The sequence below is a fragment of the Neolamprologus brichardi genome, chromosome 12 (assembly GCF_056152115.1).
Source record: "Neolamprologus brichardi isolate AB-2024 chromosome 12, ASM5615211v1, whole genome shotgun sequence".
NCBI classification, from domain to species: domain Eukaryota; kingdom Metazoa; phylum Chordata; class Actinopteri; order Cichliformes; family Cichlidae; genus Neolamprologus; species Neolamprologus brichardi.
In genome coordinates, this window is record NC_142115.1 from 33,404,717 (window position 1) to 33,424,856 (window position 20,140).

Genomic DNA, 20,140 nt, shown 5'->3' on the forward strand with positions numbered 1-20,140 from the left:
TTCTCTGGATGTTATATCAAACCACTCAATAGGAAGAATAGATTGCATTCTAGTGAGATATCAGTATTTAATCGGGTCAATTTTGCTGTAGTACTTTTAGCTTTTTCAGCATTTTAAACTCTGAGCTATATTTTGAGGTTGTTAAACCCAAATTCCCATTTCTTGACATTAATCATCAATCAGTTATTCAAAACTTTTTACCTTTTTATCTATGATTGTTTTAGCTCTTATGTGTCAAACCAATACTTTTAAAATAACATTCATTTTTATTTTTTTATCATTTATTTGTAACTAGCTGCTTCATCTGTTCATAATATCTCCTCGGACATTTTGCCAAATCATATATTACCCCAGGTTTCATTGTCTTCATCTCGGGATCCAGGATGACGAGCTATCAACTGAGCGCGAAGGAGGACATGGTGGAGACATTTCTGGATGCTGCAGCAAGAGGAGATATGTCCCAGGTGTCCACCTTGCTGTCCCATGTGCCCTCGCTCATAAACCAGACAGGATACAGCGGCTGGACCGCACTAATGCTTGCAGCTCGCAATGGACATTTTCATGTGGTGGAGAAGCTGCTGTCACATGGGTACATCACTGCATTTCTCTTCATTTGTAATGTTATTAATGTACCATTTGTTAAGTGAACAATACTAAAGAGATATATTGTGGAATATTTTTTCAAAGCTGCATTAATTAATTATTTTTAGCATTTAGGGGATGCATCTATTCCACATATGTTACGTTTAGGTAAATATTTGCAGACTTGATGGGCAGAAACATATGAAGTGGAAAGCATTATGAAAAGAGGCTAAAGTGAGGATTTAAAATATTTAAAGAAACTGAACCTGAAAGAGCAAAGTGAACAGAAGTCTGTATTTGTTTGTTTTTCAACAGAAGTTCCTTATTTGTGTGCACAAACTTGGCCAAATAAAATGATTCTCATTCTCATTCTGAAACAAAAAATGTAGCTAGAACAAAACTTGGCTACACAAAAATTAAATAGGAGTAGACTGAAACTCAGAGAGCGATAAAACTGTAGCTAAATTTCTTTTAGCATATAGGAGCTATATGCTAAAATGATATTTTAAAGTATAAACAAGACAAAATCGGGATAAAACTAGTGGTGAAAATACAGTAAAATTAGGAGTTGCAAGAAAACCAAACAAGACTAAAACTAATAAACCTGCATTAACAGCGTGATGAGGCAAAAACCTTTACTGAAATAAATCAATATAAAAGCTGAAGAGACAAAAAATAGTAGCAAAAAAACCCATTTAGTATAGAAAAACATCCTCAAAGAGGCTATAATAAGCAGGTACGGAAAAAATATTGGTGCAATTTAAATGAAAACATCTAAAAACTTAAAAGTCTAAGTTGTAAAAGCCCCAGACTTTGATGTGTTGTAGCCTTGAATGTATAAATGGATTCCTGACTTCTAAAACCTCTTTTTTTCTTCTATCTTTTAGCTGTGATAAGTTCATAGTAAACAGTTCATCACAGACCGCCTACGATGTTGCCAAGTTCTGGGGTCACAAACACATCGCTAACCTACTCTGCCAGACAGACGATGGCTGCCGGCGAGTCCTGCCGGGCTCCGACATCAGTCCGCAGGAAAACTACTTCAGCAGGGAGACGCTGGACCGCCTGAGTGGGAAGAGGACTGACAAGGCCTGGTTGGAGGCCAAACAAAGAGAACCAGATACTGTCTACCTCATATTCTCGAACCTCAGCCCCATGCTCAGCACATCCCAGGAAGACGACGGCGCAGCGGTATGTTTATAACCTACAGCCTACGGCTAGTTTACATGACAAACATGAAAGTCATGTGAATTGTGAATCTGATTGCAACAGGTTGAGAGCAAACTGTGCCGGTTCAGATATGAGGCAGTTAAGGATCTTCTGCAGAAACCTGCAACTGTGCTCATTTTCCTCGGAGTAGAGAAGAGGAAAAATCCCTCCCCTTCCTCTCCTGAGGAGGGTATCCGGGAGGCTCCTGCTTGGTTTGCTTTCAGCACTGATGAAGATGCTGCTGACCTTGTTAAACGGTGCAGGGAGAAGAACTGCTCCTTTCCAAAGATGCCAAACAGAGACCTGCTGAAACTAAACGAGGAAGAGGCCGGTGAGACACACAAAACGTGTGTTGTTGTTTGATCACCTGCCTCTCTTGTGTCGCAGTATAATACTTATTCCTGCTCTCCTTGTCTGCAAGGAATCGTGGCTCAGGCTCGATCGGTGTTGGCCTGGAACGGTCGCTACAGCTTCTGTCCGACATGTGGCAGCAGCACCAAACTGGAGGACGGAGGACACAAGAGGAGCTGTCTGAACTCTGAATGCAGGAGTCTAAAGGGGGTCCACAATACCTGCTATCCACGAGTTGGTATGAATCTGCTCATCTATCAGCTCATCTGCACTGTAGTTAATACTGTGTAGCATCACGCTGTGCACAAAAAACATGAACAGAAAACTGTAGTTTCTCCAGTGGCTTCTTGAGGCTGGCTCTAAGTCAAGTCCTGCAGACCCCCATATTAAAAAAGCCCAACATAAACAGACATGTTTCCAGCCTGAAGTCAAATATAGTTTTTATCTCTATAGCCATTTCCTTTCTTATGTCAGATGAACAGAAATGTAATATTTTTGTAATTCACCTGCTTCAGTTTTATTAAAGTTTGACGTCATATCATATACTATAGTAGCTTTTGCCCACTCCTAGTAACAAAGTTTGCATATGTTTGTGATTTCAGACCCAGTGGTCATCATGCTGGTGATCCACCCAGATGGAAACCAATGTTTACTGGGAAGGAAGAAGGTCTTCCCAGCTGGGATGTTTTCCTGTTTAGCGGGATTTGTAGAGCCTGGTATACCACACACTCTCACACACAGAAAAACTGCTCAGCTGTTAAACAACTGATGTGAGCCTGAAGCTAATCCTCACAGGAATATTAACCATAAATCAAGTCTCAGCTATAAAAATTAGGGTGACAGCTTCTCCCTTTCCTACCCCGCAGGGGAAACGATTGAGGATGCAGTAAGGCGGGAGGTGGAGGAGGAGAGCGGCGTGAAGGTCGGACCGGTTCAGTATGTCTCCTGCCAGCCCTGGCCGATGCCATCCAACCTCATGTTCGGCTGCCTTGCTGTCGCCATATCAACAGACATCAAAGTGGATGAGAACGAGATAGAGGAAGCTCAGTGGTTCACACGGCAACAGGTGAGTAACAGTGCGACTATTAGTGGAACTGCTAACAGGGATCATGATGTTAAGAGTTAATAATAAGTCTACTGAAGATAACTTTATAACAACAACCTGGAAACTGTTAGCATCAGCTGTATCAACTAGAAATTTTCCAGAGCTTTCATCCATATCCCATGGCCAATTCTTCTAATGCTTAATAATGAACAATTCTAGACATTAATGAGACAGAAATCCAACTTTTCTGCTTGTTTAGGTAATCGACTCCTTGTTTAGAGGAGCATCTCCAGCTTTTAACATCCCCCCCAGGCAGACCATCGCCCACCAGCTGATCAGACATTGGATCGGCATAAACGCTAACCTCTGACAGAACACCTTCATCACTCGACCGCCTGCCCAGCTGAGGAGGTCAGATGGATAGGAACGGATTTGTCCCCAGTCGATTAACTCACCACATTCCTCAGATTGTTCACGTTGTGCTTTAATAACTGCGAAGTGACTTGACGCATGTACAACAATCTCAGGTCTGACATTTCACCTCGGAAATATCTGCAGTACGATGATGAAATATGGAAGAAGAAGCGTGCTCTGTCCAGATTCAGTCCAGAAGTTGTTGTCAGAAACGGTAATTATTTAAAATAAATGTATTTTAAAAAATGTAAAGTAGAATTCTCCTCACGTGTTTTATAATAAACTACATTAAACTTTCCTTGGATTAAACAAAACATTTTTGACAAGAAATTTAATCTCAAACATCCATTGCATCTGCCAAACCATTCAGTCCTCAGGGTGGGGGGCCTTTTGTTTATGTTTAATTTGTTTTCATTTACTTTAATAAGTTCATTAAATCTAAATATTTCAGTAAAATTGCACAAGAGACTCTGATGATTGCTGGATCATTTCTAGGAGCCAAAATAAACTTCAAGTATTAAATAAATTAAAGCCTATCCTTTGCATCCCTCTGTCACACCAACCCTTATGACCACATCAATGACTCTTCTCTCTGGTCTTCCTCTTTTCCTCCTGCCTAGAAGCTCCATACTGAGCATCCTTTGTGCATCATATCCACTATCACTCTTCTACACTTGTCCAAACCATCTCAACCTTGCCTCGATTACTTTCTTCAAAATGTCAAATTATGCTGGAGCGACAGCACATTTCTAATCCTGACCTTTCTGCTCACTTCCTATGAGAATCTTAGCATTCCGGGTTGCAAGAAGTCTGAAGCCCATCCCTAAATATATAAAGGTTACCCCAATGACTCAGTTATATATTCCCAGAGTTAATTCACAAACAAGGTTCCTTCTACAACCGTAGCTGCCTCCACCAGTGTGTGAGAGAGTGAATGAATAGTGGCATTGTAAAGCACTTTGGGTGCCTTGAAAAGCGCTATATAAATCCAATCCATTATTATTATTAAAACAGACAGCGATTTTGTCTGATTGTCTTCAATGCTCCGGTGATTATCAGCCATCTGTCTCCTGTACATTCATAGAGAGCATGGTTTGCTTTATGAGAAATAGATCGCAATTTGGAGTCCAACGGGGCGTCGCTTTTCAATAATTCATTTAATAACTTTCATGAAGAGAATTTCTAGATGTGTTCAAGGAGTGGAAGGTGTTTTGGAGATTATATGGTCTTGCAGGGAGTAGAAGTGGTTCAATATCTGACTAAGATGTCACCTGGTGGCACTGAGGATGCCTCAGTATCCTTCTAGAAGACTTGGTTGTAGCTGAACAGGGGCTAAAAGAAAAAACTGGGCACTATTTTCAGTCTCACATGGGTCCCTATTATGATATTTTGTAATAAATAAGACTCCACAGAAGCATTATGTCTGTGAATGTTCTCAGTCATCCAGGTCATCGTAGTCAAAGGAGCTTGCAAAGAAAAGCGTCTGGACTTCTTTAAGTTACTTGAAGACGTTTCACCTCTCATCTGAAGAAGCTTCTCGGATGAGAGGTGAAACGTCTTCAAGTAACTTAAAGAAGTCCAGACGCTTTTCTTTGCAAGCTCCTTTGACCACAGAAGCATTACTTTGCCTGTGACTTTGTCTGTATCTTGGCTGTCCGTGCATATTTGGTCTTTCTAATGACTTGTCTGGTTAAATAAAAGTTCCACTGACTTCCTGCAACATTTTGTGGTGTGAAATGGTGAAAAGTCCAAGTTATAACTCTTTTGCACAATATAGGATATTTTTGAACATAGCGTATAAGTGTCTGTTAATGATTTGAATTACTTGTACTGTACACTGCTGGGTTGCTTGATCTATATTAGTGAAGCATAATGCAATAGTAGATTAACATTTTCAAATGTGCAAAATAATTAGTAACCAGATCTTTACAGTAATTGTTACAGAATAAAAGTATAATGTTCATAACCAAAACATAGTAAAGTAGAAGTAGAGAGAAGAACATGTATTTGGCTGAATGTAATCATATTTCAGAGTGTCTGGTGGCACCCATACGTTCACATTATGAAATACATGTAATATACAGCTTATTAAATGCAGACACCAAGATGAGCATGTCAAATATTGAGTAACAATGATCTTAAGATTTAAAAAAGGAGACCCTCTATACTTATTATGCTGCTGTGGAATGTTACGGATTCAAATATTGGGGATGGATACAAGAGGAAAACTAAAAATAACCACACTGGTCCGGCCGGGTCAAGTCAAACGATGATTTAATGAACACACGCGTGGGAGATTGACACCATACAGCAGACAGCATCAGATCTCAAAATGGTGGAGCCTTGATCAAACTCTTATAGCCTCTAGTGGCCCCCACCTAATCACAAAAGCCTAAACATTCACATTCTTTCTCTCACACAGCGCCTAAGCTACGACCTTGGCTCCCTGTTTATCTGCTCCTGCTGAGATGGGGCAGTATGCTCTGTTCTCTTCTAACCAGACAAATAAGGCGATGACTTTCTGCAAACAGTATTTCTTATAACGCACAGTATAATGCATCATAAAACAATATCATTCATTCACAATAAATCAACAGTCTAATATAATGCAGATCAGTTTACCAAATGTAATAGTTATCACCTTCTTCTAATTCAGGAGCATAATGCAAACTAAAACTACATAATAATTCACAATCTTTAATTAGGGGTCTAACATGGCATAAAATAATATTATAATCCGACAGGAACTTTCCATATTTTCTTTATACAAAAATACCAAAAAAAAGCAAAAATGCAGACCCGATGAGTCTGCGCCACAAGACAGGCCATTGTTTTCCTTGCTGTAATAAACCTTTGGGCCACATCTGAGCTCATTTGTTGCTGAAGTTGCTGAGTCTCTCAATGTGTTTTCACCCTGTGCCACTGGTAGAAATGTAACCTGCATCACAGATCAGACAAGAGCAGTCACTCTGCCTGCCCCAATTCAACGCGTACTCTGTCTCACAGGTCATCGGATAAACAGGCTGACTTTCAGTCAACAAACCAGGAAAGTGACTTCTCACAGCAGCGTCGGTCTGATGTGATATCTCGGAGATGTCAGCCTGATTTCTGTCCTTGTCGCTCTGAGGAAGCCAGAGCTTGGTTTCGTGTAGCGGAGCGCCGGCAGCCTCTTGATTTTCCTCTGATATGAAAACCTTGATAGGAGGACGGGACTGGTTCTCTGTGGGTTGTGCACTATAAGAAACATACTCAGAGTCTAGAGTGAGGCAGCCAATCAACAGCAGAGAGGTATCCTCACGCTGGTCATCATCTGGTAAGAGCTGAGAGGATCGCTCAACTATGATGAGACTTTTGTCTCTGAGGGCATCAGTCACCTGGAAGTCTTCAATATTAAGGATGCTCCTCTCTGCAAATTTCTGTTAAAAAAAAAAGGAATGAATGAGTGGCTGGCTGCTGTAGCTTTACATATATTTGTGTTTATTGTTTCTCTTTTTCTTAGTTGTGCAAACCCTAACGGGTCATTTTGTCAATCTTAGAAGTTTTCTTGTTCCCGTTTCTGTATGGTGTCTTTGCCATTTCCCCCCTCGTTGTCTGTTTATTAGCATCCACAGTTTTCAAGATATCATGTTCAAATTTTGTGTGATAGTAGATATCATTAACAGGTGTTTTTGTTATAATTAGTTGGACTAATATTGTAAATCTGAGTCTGACGATGGGCATGAAGTCTCCCATGCACAGATATATGAGCTGTAAGTAATTAACCCAACTATGAAAGCTGTAAAAAACAGGTTACCTCGTGGTTCGGGTCCATCAGCCACTGGCCTGTTTTGCTTAGTCGAGGGCTAGAGATTAGCGGGAAGAAGTACGACTTGTACCTAAAAAGTAATGTTGATTAAAGTCATTATCAGTGACAAGGACTAACCGCGTACTATCAGAGCATTCACTAGAGAGTCCTAGAAACCACGAGAATCTTCAGGAAACTGTTCGCATTTTTGCAGCTTGTTTAATCTTTCAGGGCCAGATTGACCAGAAAAAGCAGGTTCATGGGTCAATGACTTGAGGTCAGATAAAAAAAGGCTACGCTGCATTGCTGTAATACATTCAGATGTATTACATGTTGAATTGTGTTAACCGCTGTTAAATCCCATAAATGTTCGTGAAATACTGGTAAATATTCACATTTAGGAAGCTGTTCTCAGACACGTTTTGGTAATGCTACCGCAAAATATGACTTTAGTTAGTAGCAAATAACATTTAACGTACATTTTTTCCCTTCATGCCATGCCTTGCATACAGTCTTTGGGCCAAAGATCACATGGCACACATGAAAAACAAACGCATTAGTATTACTAAAAGAACAGATTGCCCAGCACTCACAGATTCCTGGACAGGATGGAGAGGATTAACACAGTGACAACAACCAGCAGCAGAGGAATCGCTGTAGCCACCACCGTTACATCATCTGGAAAGAAGAATATCAGATTCTCTTTATGTTTCAAAAAACAATAAATAAATCACTTTCCTGCAGTCACAGCAGTATGTTTCTATCACCGGTACTTATGTCCATCATCTGGGTCAGTTGTGTACCTCACTGTCGAGCATTTTCTGTAATAGCCACCTGCACTTTATCCATCCATCCGTGCTTTTCAAATTAAAAGCCTATATAAGAAATTCAACATTTTATTGCTCTCTATTCTGTTATTTCTCTTATTGTGCTATAAGAGTTATTCGATTTTTGATGCTGAAAGAAAAGCCATCAAGCTGACTTTGATGTAGGCAGTGCACTCATTTATTATTATAATAGAATATATCTTAATTGCAAAGTGTGTTTCACATAATTGTGTCTTGTAACATGTGAGAAGTTCTTATTTGCATTTGTATGATATAGACTTTCATTTTTTGGGGGGAAATCCTCCAGAAATACAGCAGAAAAATGTTTTGATTTTTTAAAGATAGTTTAAATGTATTTTTGTTTGTCTCTTGGGTTGACATGGGTTGAAAATGTGAGGTAGCAAGTCGTGCTGTCCACTACAAACGATGCTGTTTTATTTTGAAAGGGGTAAAGTTACTGCACATTTCTGCAATCCTGCAAAATCAAAGTCAAGACTGTCAAATTGGACCATTTCAGTTTTGGCAATAAAGTGATAATATCTGAAAAAATGTTGGTACTTAACCTCCCTTGTGGCTTTGAAATGTGGAAACTGCAATTTTTGTCCATTTTAAATGAAAGTCCATGTGCTCTGTTAGCCCAGCCCCCAACAGATGAGACATCAACAGAAAGAGATGCATAAGCAGTGCTTGATATAGAGATCTCAGACTCAGACAGAGAATCAAAATTAATTGCTGGGTCTTAGGAGGATATACAACTGGTTTCACAGGTGAACAAATGCTGCAGTCCACACACCAGGGGGCGCTGCAGATATGGCTTCAATGATTGATTCTAAGTATATTGAGAAGAAATCTACTACAAAGAAATGTGGCCAACGCTGCAATGCAAAAAAAACCACAGAAAGGAATCTGGTTTTGGGGCCAGTGAAACTCACCGAAATCTGTCGTCATTTGAACGATGCTTTTAGAAACATTATCAGCCAACAGCGTAACAGAATACTGAGTGTTGGGCATCAGGTCATAGAAAGTGTGCTGCTGGTCATCTGGCCACAAAGGTAAAGCTGGAAATGAGAGAATGTATGTTGCATTTGCAAAAAGGTGATAAAATATGCATGACAGTTTTCTGTAACACCTCTGCAAGCGAGAAAATATACATGGACAAATCTAATGCAAAAAAGACAAACTTTTGTTTTTACCGCAGAGTGAGATTTTATGTTAAAAGGCTCATTAACCCACATACATTGTTTGTCTGAGTCTTTCCTCAGAACTGCTTCATATCTGCTCACTCTGACTGGCTCAGACTTCCTCTGCCACTCCCACATAATGGTCACTGATGTCTTAGTCACACTGACACTCAGATTGACCACCTCCATCAAAGCTGAGAAGATGAACACACACAGATAGAAAGTCAGATATAGATTCCTCAATTTTTTCCCCTGCATTTAGTTCAATGCAAATAACTTCTGTTCTGCTGTAAATTACTTTGCATATTATTCGCCCATTTTACTGCATTAGCATCACTATTAATTGACTTTTAGATAAGACTTTTCTCATTTTCTACTCACAGAAACAATACTAACTGAGAATACTGAGAGCTGATGATTCACATTACCGAGTAAATCTGAATCATCCTGTGCAGACGCAGAGGTTATCACCCCCACACGTTTCTATCTGAGCTCACGTTTACCTCCGTGCTGCAGACTTGCCGGCAGAGACTGACAAGACCCATACTGCTGGTTGTAAACAGGAAACACACTGATCAGGTACTCCTTATTAGGGTGAACATCTGGAAACATGCACAGTAAACAGAACAGCTGTATAAAATACAATGTCTGTTATAGACTAAAATACCATATATAAGTCACTCTTTCAGCTTGATTTCCCCTCACCCCCAACCAGTGTTGGGAAGGTTACTTTTAAAATGTATTCCATTACAGATTACAGATTACATGCCCCAAAATGTATTCTGTAACGTATTCCGTTACGTTACTCAATGAGAGTAACGTATTCTGAATACTTTGGATTACTTAATATATTATCATGCTGTTTACAACTACATGAATGTACTATTGCTGTGATTTATTACTGTTACTGAAGGTCCGCGGCTCCGAACCGTAGTAAAGGGACCTCTGGCTAATACGGTGGGTTCTGTGTCGGGCTCGTAGCTGAAAACTAGCTTTACTTTGTTGTCTGGGTCAACTTTGCTTGCAGGAGACAGCGAGAGGCGTTGAAAGGCTGCTCCAACGGAACTTATTGTTTCAGAGGAAAACACGAACACGGTGTACAGTCGAGTCTTAATAGCTTACTTACAACTGGGCTCGTCAGGCACTCTTCTTGGCTGCAGTGGTTATTATTATATTTACATGCTTCCAGCTCCCGTTTTTGCTCGATGACAGCTCGTACTTTTCCTTTTTCTCCCTCCCTCGCTCACAGACACATAACGGGTAAGGCAGTCCATTCTCCCTGCAGCACGGACTACACTGCCCATGATGCTACATTCTTTAGAGCTATACCTGTAGCATTCTGCCTGTTAGCTTAGCATAACAACAACAGGCGCTCTCTCACCCAGGAAACACGCAGAGAGAGAGCGTCACCCTGTAACCATGGCAACCGTAACGCTGCCTGGAACAACAGAACGTAGCTGTCAAACAAAACCCAAACAGTCCTGACCCGCCACAATATGAAACAGGGAAGTACCGCCGTGTAATCCATTTATTTCAACAAAGTAACTGTATTCTAAATACCACCTTTTTAAACGATAACTGTAACGGAATACAGTTACTCATATTTTGTATTTTAAATACGTAACGGCGGTACATGTATTCCGTTACTCCCCAACACTGCCCCCAACAGGTTGCAGCATATAAAACAAATCTGAAATGAATGAATTTCGACTTTATTTGTCAGGAAAAATGTACAAAGAAAAAAAAGCGAACATTAAACTTCTCCTAAGAGAAAAGACGCACCTACTAGCTAATTTCCATCTGCACTATTTAAATCCACGTGGACAGTCTCCAGCATTAATACATCCCCGCACAGCGCCCCCAGCATGCAGCAGTATACTTTGACTGAACATAAACTGCTCTGCTTCTTCAAAACTCAGCAACGGCCCAAAGTGTGAGAGTGTGTGTAGAAAAAATTAGTCGCTAACAAATGCCCAAACATATTTTTAAAGACTTAATGACGAGCAGTTTGAGGAAACTGCTGTAAAATTCATCACATTTTTGTTGCAGATCTTATTAAAACAACATAATTATGACATTTACCCGTTTCTTTATCTGGAAATCTCCATTTAAAAAAAAATCCCCACTAATCGAATGCAAATCAAATACACACAAGATGATAGCTTTTTCCCCCATGTTGGGCTCTGTTATCTAACACCATCTAGATTGTGGTGATGAGGTCCTATCAGCACCACTGCACCTGCTATTTTGCAGCAGCTTTACAGTAAAAGGCTGCTAGTGCAGCAATTTACTCAGCAGCACGTAGCAGCCTTAAGGATTCAAAGATAAAGCCAAAGAACAAGTGGCAGAAAGCGGTTTGCCCCAACAGTGAACCCCATAGATGTTAAAATGCACTCCTTTACACCAGAAACATTTAATATGGCTTTCTTTTAAAATAAACCTGTTTAAAAGTAATCAATTAAAGATATGCATTATTAGACCTGATCATGTGTTGTACCACTGCTGGCTGCTGTAGCTGCTGCCTCTCAGCTTTGCTTCACTTCCATGAATTTGAGTCACTGAACTGGACTTCTCTGTGCTGTCTGTGCCTTCTGGAGCATTTTAATGATATTATCTGACAAATAATGCAGTTTACTAACAATGCTACAGCAAAAACACTCATATTAAGGCTATTAAGGCATCTGTGATGTCACAGCAGGTTTGTCTATATACAGTCTCTGGTTAAAATGCTCAGTTCTAGAGTGGCTGACTGCTTGGCCCCCACCTCTGCTAATCCAATTTAGTGAACTGACGTTTGTCCTGTTGGTGGCTTTTTGAGCATTTTTAATGGAGTTATCTAACAATAATATGGCTTGTTGTATGGTACAGCTTCACGAAAAAGAAGATGATGCCTGAGCAGTATGCTTTTATTCTGAAGTGACTGCAGGACACGGAATTCAAGGTGAAGCCAACATATCATATTCGTTAAAAAATAAAATGACTTTTGTTTTGGGTTTTTTCCCCCTTTTCACCTCGTATGACGGTGGAGGTGATGAAGCCGTCAACTCGAGACCAGTGGCTGGTGGATGGACTCGTCTCAGGGTGCCACTGAATCAGGAAATAACTGACAGGCAGGGTGTGACCTTGGTTGATGGGGATCTTCCACTGGACCAGAAGCTCTTTTTTTCCTGGGTAAGAGGTGGAAATCCACATGTTTCTGACAGAGGGAAGAGCTGCCGAAAACAGGGCGCACGTTATTACATAGATTAAGATGAAGAAGACAACGCTCATCATCAACAGTAAAATAAGCTACCGTTTTTAAGTCTCCTATTTTTGAGATCCACAAACCGCACTTTTTCCAATGCACTGTGCATTTTTGAAATTTCTCTTCTTGTTAAACGGACGAGGCGAGTTTTTAAGTAAAAAACAGACGAGATCGTGGAAAGATTTTGCAATAGGTTTTGTAAAAACAGCATGTCACTGGTCTGCTGCTTCCTTCGATGAAAAAATAACATGCAGGATGTTGCAAAAGTGAGCAGCATGCGTATCATATCTAATATGTAGAGCTGGAAGCCAATAGTCACGATTGTGTAAGATGTGCAAATGTCTTTTTTATTTGTCCTTGAAATGTTGTTGGAGACATATACATGCAGAACAAGGATGCTTCTGGCCTCTGCTATTTATGGCAGTTAATATAGTTGGGTTTTTATTACATATCTAAATTTTGACCAGGTGCCTGACGCCTAGCCTGGGTGTATATATGTTTGTAGTGACATTTTCAGTGTCAGTGGGTTGCTGACTGCATCTACACCTGTAAGACTGAGGCCTAAAATGCATTAATTAATTCTTCTCCCCTTGGATGCTTTTAGAGCTTCAGTAGCTTTAGGAAGAAATGCATTATTTAAAGCAAGTCATGTTAAAATTGTGATGTCTGTGGCGATCAATATTCTACAAATATCCCAGCATATCACTCAGAACATTAATATAACAATAACAATAATTACATGTCATAACCAGCGTCTTCTGTCTTTGTGTGCTGAAGCTGAGATGGGCAGCAGGGCCGTAGCCAGCTGTGTTGAAGGCTCTGACTGTGATGCTGCAGTTCCCCTCCTCCACCACTAGGCGTGTCACATCAGTGGTGTTTTGAATCAGTCCACCTTCTTTATAGCTCATCTGGTATCCAAGGATTCGACCTTCAGTTTCAAGAGACTCAGGAGCCTAAGATGGAAAAAAGAAACAATAATAAGAGATTCATTTTAGTAAATCAGAACGGTATTTTTCTGCATTTATATGAGAAATCATCATCATAGGTAAGTAGGGATGGGTACCGGTTTCTTGTGCCATGATGGCATCGGTTCTGACATAAACGGTAGTAACCAGACCGAAAAGCAGCGCACATTTCGGTGCTTTATTTCGGTGCTTTTTTTTCTTGAGATGTGATACACTTTAAATTCTAGCCAATCATTTTACGCTTCCGAGGATAGTAGGCGGGTCCAGGTACGTACGTTCTTTTAGAGCAGAGCTACAGATTAAAAACGCCCAAGGTGAAGCGGTCAAAAGTCTGGCTGTACTTCACAGCAAAAGATGCAAACTCAGCAGCCTGCAACAAGTGCTTTAAGCTGGTACTGTGATGCTGTCAAGGGAGGTAACACCTCGAATCAGATGAAACACTTGGCGACGCATAGCGTTTTTTTAAAAAGCCGAGAAATGCGCCGTATTTGATAGCTTGCTGCGAGACCTCACACCGAGCACATCTACTGCAGGTGTGGTGCCTGTTATCGGACCCGGAGTTAGCAACATCCCCCAAAAACCCGAAGAGGAGAGTCCTGGCCCCTAGCCCTGCCAGTGTAGCAGAATTGATGAGGATGATGATGATGCAGCAGCAGCCGTTCTTCTCTGCGTGAGTAGCTTAATGTTGTTCGTGTGTAATTTACGTTGAGTAGGCTAACCACGTTATTACATTAATGCATGTAAGGTGAACTAGCAAACACGTCGTAGTTACATGCGGCTGTCTTCTTGTTTGATGGCAGATACTCCCTTCACCCTGGCCAAAAAGGCTAAAATGACCAAAGAAAAAGTGGAAAACAGGAGAGGTTTTTGGACAAAGTTTGTGTTTTTTCCATTGTTTAAGCTGCTTCCAGCCAAGAGTGATACCATATATGCCCCATAGCTGCAGAAAAGGCTAACATTGTTATCTTTTTACAAAAAAACAGCTGAACATGAGAGGTTTCTGGACCAATTTTGTGTTCTCCACTCTTTAAACACCGGTTTGAGCACCGTTTAAGCACCGGCACCGTTTCAAAAGTACCGGTTTGGCACCGGTATCGGATAAAACCTAAACGATACCCATCCCTATAGGTAAGTGAGACACTATACCTTCAACATAATGAGATGAACTTCCAGAGATCCACCTTTTTTCTCCAGTCTGTAAAACACCTCTGGTGGCCTGGAAGGAACTAAAATAAAAAAAATTGAGCTTCTTTAAAAAATGTATTAATTTATTTTATATATGTCAGTGTTGTAGCTCGTGGTGTGCTGTCCCTGATGTGCATGCCTGTTACCTCTGTCCAGTGTTCTTCCTCTGGTTTCAGAGCTCCAGTTACTCCAGAAGATCTGTTCCCTGCAGGCCACAGCAGCTCTGTAGACTGTAAACGGCAGGAGGTCTTTGATGGTGTAATTCAACATCAGGTTTGCAGATAAATCTGGAACCTGGACACAAAAGCAGACAACCAAACCTATGGGACAAAGCTGACTGCAAGTGGACTTACTATGCTCTTCTATCCTGTCTACTCTGTCACAGTGCTGGATGGCCGAAGGTTCAAATAATGAGGTTAGTGCATGTACAAGAATCACTGTAAGTCAAAAGCTCAGGTTTCAGGCATTTTTATTTTGGGATCAAAATGTTGCGTCTATTAAAACTTTATTAAACAATTAAAATACATTTGTGATTTAAGGAGCTTGGAAAGAAAAGCGACTGGAGTTCTTTAATGTTTCATGTCTCATTCGAGAAGCTTCTCCTTAGATTACTATGACATGGATGACCTACATGTTCATATTGTGATTCCCTTTTTGGTCGTTTTTACATTTTCCCTGTTCCAGATGAAACTAAACAAAAACAAAAGAAGTTCACATCTAAGAACACAGATATTTCACAAATCATTATCGACAGCAAAAGACTTGAATTTTAAGCTCAGTGCAAAAATCTTCCACAAACTCTTGTTTCATTTCCCCAAAAAGAAACTTAAACTCTGCTTTTCATTGGATACTTTTGTCCACGTTCTCCACCTGCAGCAGTTCCACCTCTCACAGTGTCAGAAACACTGGCTTAAGGTAATGAGCTACAAAAAGTGGAGATGTTGAAGATTGATGCTTATGTCTACACATTCCAGTATTTATATATAGGGATCAGCAAAAGCTGCAGCACATAAACAATAGTCCTTGAATTACTCAGTTATTACTGTTTGTGATACACTTTCCGTATCCTTACTTTTTGGCTGAACTAAGCTACCTTAAACACACCTTTTTTAAACTTTTCACTTAGCAAATGTCAGTAAACAGTTTCTTTTGTTGTTCGTTTTGTTTGCGTCTCACTTCAGCAGGAAGCAGGAATATGAAATATTGTAAAAAATTTACATATTATTTAAATGTTTTCGGGTCTTTTTGCCTCATACTTTATGGTGGAAACTAAAACAATGTGCAGTTCTTTTTGGACTTCTTTTCTTGGAGTGCAGATACCTAAAGAAAAAGCCTACAGAGTGTTGGCATGATGCTAACCTGGGTCCATATGTCCTCGCTGTCGAGTCTGTAACGAAGCTGACATCTGCCATCACTGCTGCTTGTCCAAGACACGACAAGTGAGTCCTCAGTAGAGCCGAGCACAGTTAATACAGGTGTAGGGGGCTTGACTGAGAGGAGGAGACAAGGAGCAAATTACTTCATCATCATTTTATATGAGCGGACAGCAGAGGAAGATAGAAGCCAGGTGGATTACAGGTGACAGTCACAAAACGTGTGGGTGTCTAACCTGCTTCAAAAAGAAAGATACTGCGAGGCTCAGACCAGATCTCTGTCATGTGGTTTTTAATCCTTGCTGTCACATTGACAACGGATGCTGAGTTGAAGATGCCCCGACAGGATATAATTTCGTGGTCCCTAAATAGAAAAGATAAAACATCTGAGAAGATTCCACAAGATCACTTTGTAATTATTTTCGTAACAAAATCATCAAGTTTTATACCTGCTGAAAATCAGGGAGGCGGTAGTCTCAGTGTCGCTGTTTGAGTCTAGACTCCACTCACATGTCATGGATCTTTGTCTGCCTGGAGACTTTTGGTAGTAACACGACATGTTCAGAGTACCTGCAGGAAAAGAAGTTTAAATAACACGTCACTCCAAAAAGCTGAAGACTTTAGTTTTGGGTCATGTGAACGACATGTCTACACATCAGAGCGGGTTAACTGAACACGTTCTTCTACTCGGCCTACATGTAATGTTTTACAAAATTAACATGATTAAATGAAAACTTCAAACCAGTCACTGAGACAAAACAAAAACAAACATCTGGAAACATATAACCAGATATATTTTTTTAGCTTCTATTTACATAAAAAATAACCTTCTCAGTCATGTTTAAACAGATCAGAATTCTCATAGATCCTTAATCCTTCTGCTGAGGTCCTTTTAGAAACAAGCAGCTTTACTTCATGTTTTTTTTTAAACCAGATGATAAAAACCAAGAACAAGCAAACATGTGTGCTCACTCTGTGTGGACGAGGGTGGGCGAGGGTCACAGTCTGCAGGGGTGGTGACACACACCCGTGTGTTTTCTTTGCAGATCTCCAGCTGAAAGTCTCTAACTGTCACTGCTGATGCAAAGAAACAGGGAAACAGAGAAAGTCAATGAAAAAAAGAATAAAGATCATTAAAGATTTTAATGATTTTGGTGCCCTGGGTGTTTTTGTAAAGTGCGAAATGGAAAGTGAGACAATGTTTATTCACTAGACTCTGTGAATTCCAGCATGCAACCTGTGCAACACATCCATTTCCTCACTACTAAATATTCCACAGTCGACTCTAAGTGGTTATAACAAAGTGGAAATGATTTGACTAAAATTACAGAAGTTGACTGACTGTGTTGTGCAGTGTAAAGAGCATGGACAATTTCATGCTGTAAACTTTGTGGGAACAGTTTGGGGATGGCCCCTTCTTGTTTCAACATGACTGCACATAAGTGCACAAAGCAAGGTCAATAAAAACATGGATGAGCGAGTTTGGTGCGGAAAGAACTAGACTCGCTTTCAGAGTCCTGACCTCAACCTGCTAGACGCCTTTGGGATAAATGAGAGCAGAGACTGCGAGGCAGCCCTTCCTGTCTCAATATCAGTGTCTGACCTCACAAATGTGCTTTTGGAAGAATGGTTAAAAAAAATCTCATAAACATTCTTAAACTGTATGGAAAACCTTTCCAGATGCCAATATCATATTAAATCCATGAATTAAGAATCCGATCTCAATCGTGTTTATATGTGTATGTGAACGCAGACAAATGCTTTTTGCATTATAGTTTATAATTTCTCCACACCGATAGAAAGGTGAAAAAATGCCCGGCGTAATTCTGACGCACTGGTTCAATAAAATAAATTTGAAAAAAAGCTGTACTTCAATCAGAAAGTGTGTTCCCTTAAAAAAAAAGGAGAAAAAAAAGGAAAAAAACGTCAACAAGAGCTACAGTTCAAACACACACACAACTAACGGATCAATAAAAGACCTTGATCAGAAAAAAAAAAGTCCTGAAATTTTTTTCAGGAATTTAGCGAATTCAGTATGGATCCCTCACAAGCCAAACACTTCCGGTCCAGAAAACACTTTAGTAACATTAAAATGCAAAATCTGACTTTTAATCTGAAACATTTGTGGATAACTTACCATAAGAAAACACACCAATCAGGAGACTCATCACTGTCCAGGTACAGATGTGCACTTTAAGAATCCAAACATCCATCTTAACAGTAAAAATCTTTACACCATCCAAGGACATCCACACTTAATCTGTATGGTCTTTAAAAAAAGGTTCAAACCCCACAGACGTCTCTGGTGTGTGCGGGAGGAAGGAGGAAGACGCCTCTGCTCAGCTCTCAGCTCAAACAGAGCTTGCTCAGGATATTGCGACAAACTTGTAAAAGTATGTTTATGCTTCACTTGTATGTAGAGGATTATATGTCTATAAAGTTTAGTAGGATTACGGTAGCTTTCAGCGCACTCTGGTGGATAAACTGTGTACAGCTATTTGACTCATGTAGTGAGCTACCAATCATAAAAACAAAAGCGTTAGCTAAATATAGCAGATATACATTTGTACGTGTTGGTTAGCAGCCATAGGCTGTGAAATTTGTAATGTTATTTGTTCATCAAAACAGCCTGTTGAGCCAGTCTAATGAAAAACGAATTATTAAACTGTTAGAGGATAAACTGTCAGAGATATAGAAGAAAATATTGATAGTTTCAAGAATTTAAAGGAAACGGTACAAAAGAAACAAACTTGATGGACAGAATGACTACGCTGCTACTGTTAGCTAACGATATGTTATTGCTAGCTAACATTATTTTTAAATAATGGTAGCATAATGAATACATACAACAAATAAATAGGCGCTGTGTGTTTACAAAGTAGTGGCCAGAATTACTATAAAGAAGGAGAGGAAATGGGTTAAAAAAAAAAGAAGAAAAAAAAAAGGTCCAAGTGAATTTCAAACAAGTTTAAAAAATGTTATCATAAAAAGTGGTGTTGATGATGGGATTCAGAGCTGTGGGGGAACGTTAGCTGAAATCTGGTTGGGAATTATCAGCATCAGGACCCATTACTTGAGAGCCAGTAACACACCCGAACACAAAATGAAGCAATACCACACAGGAAATTAACAAGCCACAACTGTTCCTCATTTGTTTAATCGTTCCTCTTTTTTTTCCAAAGCAAAAACTTCAGCTTGTCTCTGGTTATTTTTTCTTTTTCTTATACAAATTGAAAACAAATCAAACAAAACGTCTTGTAGAAACATTTAAAAATGACTGACAGCGAAACCCCCCCGAAAAAAACAACAACAAAAAGAAATGAAACAAATAAGGAAGGAAGTTCTGTACAGATAAAAAAAAGAAGAAGAAAAGATAAAAAAAAATGGGTGGGGGGTGTTAAGTAAAAGGGATTCCTCTGTGCTGCTTACCACACTCAGAAGTGAAATGTAACACTAAACAAGCTTCCTGTGTGATCACACAGAGCAGGCAGAGGAGTGCATTAATGCTGCTGCAGACTAACAAAAGGCTAAACACACGTACTATTAAGGTAAATGAACTTCATTAATGTGTCACTGGGTTTCATGACCTTTGGGTCAAATGTCAAGTTAATGGATATCAGAAAACAATTTTCCCTCCTTAATCCTGAATTGAAAGCAGTGATTCTTGCACAGCAGCAGAGAAAAGTGAAGAGAAATCGAGAGAAATCTGAGCCTTTACCGGCTCTGGTTGTGTTTCTGAGTTCAGCTTATTTACAAACCAAGTGGGAAAAAAAAAAACACATATACAGAACATTTCACCGAGTCTGGTCTCCTGAAATGTCCACATGTTTCAAATATAAGACATAATTATCTGACAAATCCAGAACCATTTTTGGTGGAGTTCAGAAAAATAAAACCCTGCAGCTACTCTGGACATGCGAGTTAAGAGATTTTTTAACTGTGATTAGCCTCTTTCCATTTCCATCATTCTGAGCCCGCAC

At 39.9% G+C, this 20,140-nt stretch overlaps 2 protein-coding genes across 3 annotated transcripts; one reads left to right on the plus strand and one right to left on the minus strand.

Annotated features, from left to right (window-relative positions):
- The first annotated feature begins 322 nt into the window (after positions 1-322).
- On the plus strand, positions 323-3,853 carry nudt12 (nudix (nucleoside diphosphate linked moiety X)-type motif 12). Its single transcript, XM_035910676.2, has 7 exons — positions 323-589; positions 1,470-1,773; positions 1,855-2,122; positions 2,213-2,380; positions 2,745-2,858; positions 3,009-3,208; positions 3,447-3,853. Exons 1-7 carry the CDS (start codon positions 384-386, stop codon positions 3,555-3,557), a joined length of 1,371 nt encoding a protein of 456 aa, XP_035766569.2. The 5' UTR covers positions 323-383; the 3' UTR covers positions 3,558-3,853.
- A 2,005-nt stretch (positions 3,854-5,858) lies between these two features.
- Positions 5,859-18,538, minus strand: LOC102789126 (interleukin-6 receptor subunit beta). Of its 2 annotated transcripts, XM_087849430.1 has the most exons (15): positions 18,298-18,538; positions 17,133-17,237; positions 16,610-16,730; positions 16,397-16,524; positions 16,147-16,277; positions 14,934-15,081; positions 14,749-14,828; positions 13,377-13,590; positions 12,405-12,605; positions 9,897-9,995; positions 9,450-9,587; positions 9,145-9,270; positions 7,979-8,063; positions 7,395-7,476; positions 5,859-7,017 (listed from the first exon to the last, which is right to left on the minus strand). In XM_087849430.1, the coding sequence occupies exons 1-15, from the start codon at positions 18,407-18,409 to the stop codon at positions 6,511-6,513; spliced, it is 2,277 nt and encodes a 758-aa protein (XP_087705556.1). In that variant the 5' UTR covers positions 18,410-18,538; the 3' UTR covers positions 5,859-6,510. The 2 variants fall into 2 exon arrangements, with proteins under 2 accessions (XP_087705556.1, XP_087705557.1); XM_087849431.1 differs by lacking the exons at positions 17,133-17,237; positions 18,298-18,538 and adding an exon at positions 16,988-17,067.
- Positions 18,539-20,140: the final 1,602 nt, after the last annotated feature.

Coding starts and splice junctions, on each gene's coding strand:
- nudt12 (XM_035910676.2), top strand. CDS start 384: ATGACGAGCTATCAACTGAGCGCGAAGGAGGACATGGTGGAGACATTT. Junction 590..1,469: donor GAGAAGCTGCTGTCACATGG/GTACATCACTGC, acceptor TCTATCTTTTAG/CTGTGATAAGTTCATAGTAA. Junction 2,859..3,008: donor AGCGGGATTTGTAGAGCCTG/GTATACCACACA, acceptor CCTACCCCGCAG/GGGAAACGATTGAGGATGCA.
- LOC102789126 (XM_087849430.1), bottom strand. CDS start 18,409: ATGTCCTTGGATGGTGTAAAGATTTTTACTGTTAAGATGGATGTTTGG. Junction 9,588..9,896: donor GGCAAGTCTGCAGCACGGAG/GTAAACGTGAGC, acceptor TCATCTTCTCAG/CTTTGATGGAGGTGGTCAAT. Junction 7,477..7,978: donor TCCATCCTGTCCAGGAATCT/GTGAGTGCTGGG, acceptor ATTACTTTTTAG/GTACAAGTCGTACTTCTTCC.